Source organism: Vespa velutina, chromosome 17 (genome assembly GCF_912470025.1).
Source record: "Vespa velutina chromosome 17, iVesVel2.1, whole genome shotgun sequence".
NCBI classification, from domain to species: Eukaryota; Metazoa; Arthropoda; class Insecta; order Hymenoptera; family Vespidae; genus Vespa; species Vespa velutina.
This window is the reverse complement of record NC_062204.1, coordinates 68,103-78,901: the sequence shown is the minus strand read 5'-3', so window position 1 is coordinate 78,901 and position 10,799 is coordinate 68,103. Positions and strand designations below refer to the sequence as shown.

Sequence of the window (10,799 nt, the reverse complement as noted above, 5' to 3'; positions counted from 1 at the left end):
CTGACTAGACAGAATATTTCCAAGGCCGACAGTCGAATTGGTTGCAATGGCACTTGCATTACGTTTACTCGAGTAATGAGAATACATCTAAGTCCGACAGACGCATTGGTTGGAGAGGCACACGCATAACTTTCCTTCGACTAGTCGGAATAATTCCAATTCCGACACCCGCAATGGTTCAAAAGAAACTTGCATAACTTTCCTTCGACTAGTCAGGAAATTTCCAAGTCGAACAGCCGCATTGATCCGTGAGACAATGGCATATCTTTTCCCAACTTGTAGGAATATTTCCAAGTCCGAAAGCAGCATTGGTTCACAAGACAATTGCATAACGCTCCCTCGACAAGTCGGAATAATTCAAAGTCAGACAGACGCATTGATTCCAATATAATTCGCATATCAATCCGTTGCCTAGTCGAAATAGTTCCAAGTCCGACTTACGATTTCTTTCGAGTGACACTCTCATAAGTTTCCCTCCATTAGTCAGCATATTTCAAAGTTCAACTGTCGCATTTGTTCGAGAGGCACTACCATTACTTTTACCGATTAGTCGGAATATTTCCAAACCCGACTGACGCATTAGTTCGAGAGGTTCTTGCATAACCTTACCCACGACCAGTCGGAATATTTTCAAGTCCGACCGTCATATTGGTTCTAGAGTCACTCGCATATCTTTCCCTTGAATATTCGGAATATTTCTATGTCCGACAATCGCATTGGTTCTACAATTACTCGCATAACTTTCCCTAAACTAGTCGGAATATCTTCTAGTCCGACAGCAGCATTGGTTCATAAGATACTCGCATAAAATTCCTTTGTTTAATCTGTATATTTTCAAGTCCAACAGCCGCATTGGTTCGAGAGGCACTCTCTTAACTTCCTTTCGTTTAGTAGGAATATTTCCAAACCCGACAGTCGCATTGGTTCGAGAATCATTCGCATAACTTTCCTTCGATTATTCGAAATATTTACAAGTCCGACATCCGCATTTGAAAGAGACGCACTCGCATAACGTATCCTCAAATAGATGAATTATTACCAAGTACGACAGTAGCATTGATTCTCAAGCAAATCGTATAACACTCCCTCGAATAGCAGGAAACTTTCAAACCTGACAGTCGCCTTAGTTTAAATGGCACTGTAGTTACTTTCCCTCGATTAGTCATAATATTTCTCAATCCGACAGTCGTATTGGTCCTAGAAATAGTCGCATATCTTTTTATCAATCAGTTGGAATATTTCGAAGTCTGCCAGCCGCTTTGGTCTTAGAGGCAATCGCTTAACTATGCTTAGAATACTCGGTTATCTTCAAATCCGATAATCGCATTGTTTAACTAATTTCTCGCACAATTTTCCTCGACTAGACAGAATATATCTAAGTGGCGACAGTTGTACTGGTTCTATTGGCACTCTCATAATTTTCACTCGTCTAGCTGGAATATTTCCCAGTCTAACAGCCGCATTGGATCGATAGGCACTTGCATAACTTTTCCTCGTCTACACAGAATAGTTCCAAGACCGGTTACAGCGTTGGTTCCACATACACTCGTATAAATTTCCTTCGACTAGTAGGAATATTTACTAGCCCGACAGCCGTATTAGTTCGAGTGACACTCGCATAAGATTCCCTCGATTACTTTGAATATTTGTTATTCCGACAGCCGCATATATTAGGCGGGATATTTCAATGTTCTGCAATCGTAGAGGACCGAGTGGCAAACGCATAATTTTCGCTCGACTAGTCAGAATATTCCTAAGTCCGACTGCCACATTGGTTCGAAAGGGAATCGCATAAATTTCCTTTGACTATTCGGATTATTATCAATTCCGATAGTCATATTGGGTCCAGAGTAACTTGCACCACTTTCCTTCTACTAGTCAGATTATTTCTATATCCGACAGTCTTATTAGTCCGAGAGGCACTCGCATAACATTCCCTCCACAAGTTGGGTTATTTTTAAGTCTGATAGCCGCACCGGATCTTCAGGCACTCGCATAACTTACCTTCGTCTAGTCGGAGTTTTTCCAAATCCAACAGTCGCTTTGGATCGAGAGGCACACGTATAACCTTACTCCGACTGGTTGGTATATATCCAAATCCGACAGTCGCATTGGATAGAGACGCACACGCATAACTTTCCATCCATTAGTCGGAACATTTGCATGCCCGACAGTCTTATAAGTCCAATAGGCATTCGTATAATTTTCCCTCGAGAGGACGGAATATATTCCTGACAGACAGTCACATTGGATCTAGTGGCAGTTGCATAAATTTCCCTCGACTATTCCGAATATTTCCAAGTCCAACAGTCGCACTGTTTTGAAAGGCACTCGCATATCTATCCATCAATTAGGCGTGATAATTCCAACAGTCGCTTGGGTTCGAGTAGAACTAGCATAAATTTCCGGCGACTAGCCGGAATATTTCCAATTCCGACAGTCGTATTTATTTCCAAGCTAATCGCATAATTATCCCTCGTATATTTGGCATATTTTCATTCCGACAGACGCATTGTTTTGGGAGGCAATCGAACAAATTTCTTCCAACTATTCGGAAAATTTTCAAGACTGACAGTCGCAATGGTTCACAAATCGCCCGAAAAATTTTCTTCGACTAGTACGAATTTTACCAAGACCGATAGCCGCTTTGTTTCGAGTCTCACTCGAATATATTTCACGCAACGTGACAGAATATAAACAAGTACGACTGGCGCATCGGTTCGAGAGGTATTCCGATAACATTTTCTCGACTCGTCGAAATATTAGCAAGTCCGACAGACGCATTGATTCAGAAGTCATTCGCATAACTCGTTTTCGACTAGTTGGAATACTTCCAAGGCCGACATTCGAATTGTTTTTAAAGGGACTCGCATAACTTTCCCTCGACTACACAAAATATTTCTAAATCCGACAGCCGCAATGTTTCTAAGGGCACTCGCTTTACATTCCCTCCACTAGTTGGAATATTTACAAGCCCCATAAGATTGACAAGCACTCGCATAAATTTTATCGACTGGCCAGAATATTTACAAGTCCAAAAACCGCATTGTTTGGATAGGCATTCGCATTACTTTCCTTCGACTCAGCGGAATACTACCAGGTCCGGCAGTCGGAATATTTGCTAGCCCGATATTCGAATTGGCTCACAAGTCACTCGAATAATTTTTCATCGCCTAGTCGGAATGTTTCCAAGTTCGACAGACGCTTTTTTTCGAGCGGCACTGGCATAAATTTTTATCTACTGGACGTAATACTTACAAGTCTGATAGCCGAATTAGTTCGTGATGCCCTTGCATAATTTTCCCTGGACTAGACGAGAATTTTTCAAGTCCAACCTTCCCATTGGTTTCAGAAACACTCTCATAACGTTCCTTCTATTCTATTAGTAGGAATATTGTCTCGTCAAACAGCCGCATTGGTTCATAAGTTAATAGCATAACTTTTTTTCAATTAGTCGGAATATATCTATGGCCGATAATAGGATTGGTCCCAGAGTCACACGAATATCTTTCCCTCGACTAGTCGGAATATATTCAAGTCCAACTGTCGCATTTGTTCGAACGGCACTTGCATAACTTTTCCTCGATTAGTCGGAATATTTACAAGCCTGACAGTTTCATTGGTTCCCAAATCACTCTTATAACTATACTTCGATTAGTAGGAATATTATCAAGACCGACAGTTGCTTTGTTTCAAGTTGCACTCTCATAATTTTCACCTAACTAATCGGAATATTTCCAAGTCCAACAGTCGCATTGCTTTGAGAGGCACTCATATAACCTTTCATCGACTAGTTGTAATATGTCCAAGACCGACAGCCGTAATTGTTCGAAAGGCATACGCATATCTTTCCCTCGACTACTCGGAATATTTCCAATTCCGACAGACGTATTGGCCCTAGAGTCTCTCACATAACTTACCCTGGAACAGTAGGAAATTGTTTCAATCCGGTAGCCGCATTGGTTCGGGAGGCACTCACATAACTTTCACTCGACTAGTCGGAATATTTCCAAGTTCGACAGCCGCAATATTTCGAGTAGCACTCACACCATGCCGTATTTGTCCGAGAGGAATTCACATAACGTTCATTCGAATTGGTGGATTATTTCCAAACCCGACATCCGCATTGGTTCTAGAGGCATTCGCGTATCTCTCCCTCGACTACTCGGAATATTTCAAGTTCCGCCAATCGCTTTGGTTCACAAGCCACTCGCATAACTTTCCTTCGTCTAGTGGTAATATTTTCAAATCCAACCGCCGTTTTGTTTCTAGATGCACTTGCAAATCTCTATTCCGACTAGTTGATATATTTTCAATTACAACAGCGGCATTGGTTCGAGAGGCCGTCCCATAACTTTCCCCGGACTAGTCTTGTCATGACCGATATGTCCAGGGAAAGTTATGCGAGTGTCTCTCGGACTGATGCGACTGTCGGATTTGGAAACATTACAACTTGTAGAGGGAGAATGCAAATGACTTGTAAACTAATGTGAGTGTCACATTGGGTTAAGAGTCACTCGCATTATTTTCACTCGACTAGTGTGAATAATTCCAAGTACGACAACCGCATTGTTTCGAGAGCACACGCATAATTTTTCCTAGAATAGTTGGAATACTTTCAAGTCCGCCAGTCGCGATGTTTCAAGTGGCACACGCATAATATTCCCTCCCACTAATCGGAATATTTCAAGTACGGCAATAGTATTGGTTCAAGAGTCACTTGCATAACTTTCCCTCAGCTAGCCGGAATATTTACATTTAATGTAGTCGCACCGTTTTACAAGTAATTCGGATAACTCTTTCACGACTAGACGGAATATTTCCATGTGCGTCAGCCGTATTGGTTCAATAGGCGCTCATATATCTTTCCCTCGTCTTATCCGAAAATTTCCAAGAGTGACACTCACATTAGTTCACAAGTCATTTTCATTCTCCCTCTACAAGTTGTAATGTTTCCAAATCCGACAGTCGCATCAGTCCGAGAGACACTCGCATAACTTTCCCTGGACATATTGAAATACTTCCAAGTCCAACAGATGGACTGGTACAAGAGGCACTCGCATAACATTCCCTCGAGTTCTCGGAATATTTCCAATTGCGATAGTCGCACTGGTGCATAAGTGAGCCGCAAAAATTTCACTCAACTAGTTGGAAAAGTACGAATTCCGCCAGTCGTTTTGGTTCGAGTGGCACTTGCATAAGATTTCCTCTACTAATTGGAATATTTCTAAGTTCGAAAGTATTTATGTTTCGAGTGTCACTCGCATTACGTCCCTCGACGTTACGGAATATTTTCAAGTACGATAGCCGCATTGTTTCGATAGGCAGCCGCATAATTCCGTCTCGGCTAGTCGGAATATTTCCTAACACGAATGTCGCATTGATTCAATCGACACTTGCAATATTATCTCTCGAATATTCGTGATATTTCCAACTAAGAAAGTCGCATTGGTTCCAGAGGTACTAGCATTACATTCCCTCGAGATGTCGGATTATTTTGAAGTTCTACAGCCGCGTTGCTTAGTATCAATTGCATTACTTACCTTCGACAAGTTGGAATATCTTCAAGTCCGGCGGCCGTATTGACTCAAAAGGCAGTCGCATAAATTTTTCCCGCCTAGACGGAATATTTCCCAGTCCATCATCCACATTGGTTCCAGAGGAAATAGCATTACTTTTCCCAAGCTAGTCGGTATATTTCCGTGTCTGACAGTTGGAGTGAGTCAGGAGACACTAGCATTATTTTCACTAGACTACTCGGAGTATTTTCAAGTCAGACTGTAGCTTTGTTTCAAGAGTCACTGTCATAACTTTCCTTCGAATAGTCGGAATATTTCCAAATCCGCTAAACCGGTTACTTCTGAAGAACGTGTGGTCCTCGTCATCGTTGGTCGAGTTCCCATAGGGGCAGCTAACGTCTTTTACATTCCACATGTTTGCAAGGTAGGAGCGGAATGAAAATAATAATAATAACAATAGTAATAATGATAATAATAAAAATAATAGTAATAATAATAATAATACTAATAAAAAAAATAATAATAATAATAATAACAATAATAATAATAATAATAATAATAATAATAATAATAATAATAATAATAATAATAATAATAAAATTTTTTTTGATAGTCTGTGAATGCCAATCTTTACGCACAAACCCGAGGGAACCGACATGGGAACTCTTCTCCATTTGGGTCCCCCATTAAAGTCCCTGCAATATCGGGCTCATCGTTGGAATAGGCAATACAGACTAAATTCATATCCATCCGAGTGGCATAGTGAAACAATCCCGACATCGTGGCAGGAGCATGGAGCGACGTTGCTAGCGCTCATATGGGCCGCCCATCTCCTTGTTCTATCTGCGCAAGGTGGCTCTAACGTATCAGGCCACCTTCTTCCACTCCTCCTGAACTCGGAGCATTTTCTCGACAACATTGTCTGGCGATATGTCTCCGAGGTCCTGCTCCAAGGCTTGTCGTTCAATGCTATACCGGGAACTTCTGAAGAACGTGTGGTGGTCGTCGTCGTTGGTCGAGTCTCCATAGGGGCAGTTTCCTTCTGCTACCTTCCTCATTTTTGCGAGGTAGGAGAGGAACAGGCCATGCCCTGTCCAGAATTGGGTGAGGTAGAAGTCGACCTCTCTTTCCTCCCGGTTTATCCAGTTGTCTATTCGACTGATGAGTCTGGCAGTCCATCTGCCCCTAGGTTTCTGTTCCCATCTGCTTTTCCCGGCCTCGATGCTGGTAGATCTAGCTATCCTTGATGCCTCCTCCTTCCCCAAAACGGCCTTCTGTTGTTGGACGAATTGGCTCTCCTTGGCTTGTAGGTCGATCGGGATTACCACCGCGACCACTGGCACTACGGGCTCAAAGACCGTGCGGTAGGAGCACGCGATTCGGAGAGTGCTCCTTCTCTGTACCGCAACTATGCGCTTGCGATATTTTTCGTGTCGCAGCGCCTCGGCCCAAACTTTTGCGTCGTACAGTATCACTGCTTCGGCAGCGCGCATCAGTAATCGCCTCATGCACGGTCGGGGACCATTGACGTTGGCCATGAGGCTACTACTTTTGCTGCCTTGTCAGCTGTGTGTCTATGTATCTGTTGGGGATCTGGGATCCAGATAGCCGAGGTGCCCAATTCGTCGGCGTACCATCCTGCTCCTGCCATGTCCTGGTACTGTTCGCTAATTAGGACAATATCAGCTTTTTTCTCAGAGAAGAGCTGGGTTAGGAGGTGGTGAGCCGTCCTGCTCCTATTGAGGTTACCCTGCATTACTCTCATCCTTCCTTCATTATGTTGGCTGTGGCAAGGACGTTCTGGAAGGCTGTTCAGGCCTTGATCCGACCGCGTGCTTCTTGGGTTCAGCTCCAATTTTGTAGCACAAGAAGCAAAATAATAATAATAATAATAATAATAATAATAATAATAATAATAATAATAATAATAATTTTTCTTTTTATGATCTGAGAATGCTAAACTTTACGCACATACCCAGGGACCCTACCAGCCATGGGTACATGCCGTTATTTTGATCCCCTACTAAAGTCCCTGGAGTGTCGTGCTCAACTTTGGAATAGGCACTACCGACTAAACTTATATCCATCCTAGTGGCATGGTGCAACCATCCCGGATCCGCCAAGTGGCATTACTTCGGGATGGCGTCACTGCTCCCGGTCCCTTTACGGGACTGACCATATGGCTCAACGTGGCAGTAACATGAAGCGACGTTGTTTACGCTTCTATAGCCGCACATCTCCCTGTTCTTTTTTCGTAAAATGGCCCTGACGTATCAGGCCATCTTGTTCCACTCCTTCTGACTTCGGAGCATTTACACGACAACATTTTTTGGCGAAATGTCTCCGAGGTCCTACCCCACGCCTAGTCGTCCGGAGCAAAGCCAGGTACATCTTAAAAACGTGTTGTGGTCGTTGTCGTTGATCGAGTCCCCATAGGGGGAGCTACCGTGTGCTACATTCCTCATTGTTGCGAGGTAGGAGCGGAATAATAATAATAATAATAATAATAATAGTAGTAGTAATAATAGTATTAACAATAATAATTAGAGTAAGAACATTAATAATAATAATAATAATAATAATAATAATAATAATAATAATAATAATAATAATAATAATAATAATAATAATAAATTTTATTTATGGTTTGAGAATGCCAAACTTTACGCATTAACACAGGGACCCTGCCAGCCATGGTAACCTTCCTCCATTTTCGTTCCCCATTAAAGTCGATATTATCGTTACTATCGTTGATATCGTTATAATTGCTATTATCGTTATTATTTTTATAATCGTTATTATCGTTATAATAATTATTATCCTAATTATTGTTATTATCGTTATTATCGATAGTATCGTTAAAATCGTTATTATCGTTATTACTGTTATTATCGTCATTTTCTTTATTATCGTAATTATCGTTATAATCGTTATGATAGTTATTATCGTTCCTATCGTTATTATCGTTATTATCTTTATTATCGTTATAAACGTTATTTATGTTATTTTTGTTATTAGTGTTATAATCGTTATAATCGTTATTATCGTTATTATAGTTTTAATTGTTATATTCGTTATAATCGATATTATCGTTATTATCGATATTATCGTTATTATCATTATTATTATCGATTTTATCCTCATTATCGTCATTAACGTTATTATCGTTATTATCGTTATTATTGTTATTAACGCTATTATTGTTATTTTCTTTATTTTCCTTTTTATCGTTATAATCGTTATTATGGTTATCTTCGTTATTTTCGTTCTTATCGTTATACTCGTTATCATCGTTATAATTTTTATTTCCGTTATTATCGTAATAATCGTTATTATCGTTATTATTGTTGTTATTATTAAGAATATTATCGTTATTAGTGTTATTATCGTTATTATCGTTATCTTTAATATCGTTATTAGTGTTATTATCGTTATTATCGTTATCTTTAATATCGTTATTAGTGTTATTATCGCTATTATCGTTATTATCCTTATTTTCGTTATTACCGTTATAATCGTTATTATTGTTATTTTCGTTATTATAGTTATAATGGTTTTCATAGTCATCCTTGTTATTATCGTTATTATCGTTATAATCATTATTATCGTTAATATCATTATTCTCGTTATTATCGTTATAATCGTTATAATCGTTATTGTCATTATTTTCGTTATTATCATTATTATCGTTATAATCGTTATAATCGTTATCTTTGCTATTATCGTTAGTATCATGATAATCGTTATTATCGATATTAACGTTATTTCCCTTATGATGGTTTTATTGTTATCGTTATTATAACTATAATCGATATTACTATTATCTTTATTATCATTATTAGTATTATTATCGTTATTATCGTAACCGTTATTATCGTTATTGGTGTTATTTTCGTTATAATCCTTATAATCGTTAATATGGTTGTTATCGTTATTTTCGTTATTATCGTTATTATCGTCATTATCTTTATTATCGTTATCTTCACTATTTTCGTTATTATCGTAATAATCGTTATTATCGATATCTTGCTTATTATCGTTCTTATCGTTATAAGCGTTATTATCGTTATAGTCATTATTTCCGTTATAATCGTTATTATAGTTAACTTCGTTATTATCCTTATTATCGATATAATCATTATTATCGTTATTATCGTTAATTCCGTTATAATCGTTATTATTGTCATCGTTATTATCGTCATTATCGTTATTATCGTTATTATCGACATTATCTTTTTTATCATTATTATCGTTATAATCATTATGATCGTTATTATCGTTACTATCGTATATTCGTTATTATCGTTATTATCTTTATAATCGTTATTTTCGTAATTACCGTTATTATCGTTGTTATCGTAGTTATCGTTATTAGTGTAATTTTCGGTATTATCGCTATTATCGTTATTAAGATTATTATTATATTTTTTGTTTTGATTATTGTTATTACCGTTATTATCTTTAATATTATTATTATTATCGTTTTGTCGTTATTATCGTTATTATCATCATTATCGTCATTATTATTATAATTATCGTTATTATCGTTATAATGGTTATTATCTTTATTATCGTTCTTTCCTTTTTTACCGTTCTTATCGATAAAATTGTTATTATCGTTATTATAGTTATTATCGTTATAAACGTTATTAACGTTATTAACGTTATTACCGTTATAATCGTTTTTAGTGTTGATATTGTTATTATACATATAATCGTTATCATCTGTATTATCGTTATTATTATCTTTATTTTGGTTTTTATCTTTATTATCGATATTACCGTCATTATCATTATTATCGTTATTAAAGTTATTATCGTTATAATCGTTATTATCGTTATCATCCTTATCAATGTATTATCGTTATAATTATTATTATCGTTATAAGTATTATTATTATCGTTATTATATTTATTATCATTATTATCGTTATTATTATTATTATTATTGTTATGATAGTTATTATCGATATTATTGTTATATTCGTAATTTTCGTTATTTTCGTTTATATCATTATAATAGTTATAATCGGTATGATCGTTATTATCGTTAAAATTGTTATTATTGTTATTATCCTTATTTTCGTTATAATCGTTATTATCGTTATTTTCTTTATTATCGTTATTATCGTTATTGTCGTTATGAACGCTATGATCGTTATCTTTGTTATTATTGTAATTACCGATATTATCGTTATTATCGTCGTTATCGTTGTTAGTGTAACTTTCGTTATTATCGCTATTATAGTTAATAAAATTATTATTATAGTTTTTGTCGTT

At 37.5% G+C, this 10,799-nt stretch overlaps 1 protein-coding gene across 1 annotated transcript; it reads right to left on the bottom strand.

Annotated features, from left to right (window-relative positions):
* Positions 1 to 6,385: 6,385 nt before the first annotated feature.
* Positions 6,386 to 7,012, bottom strand: LOC124955249. The gene has a single exon (XM_047509413.1). The coding sequence runs from the start codon at positions 7,010 to 7,012 to the stop codon at positions 6,386 to 6,388; it is 627 nt and encodes a 208-aa protein (XP_047365369.1).
* Between the last annotated feature and the right edge of the window lie 3,787 nt (positions 7,013 to 10,799).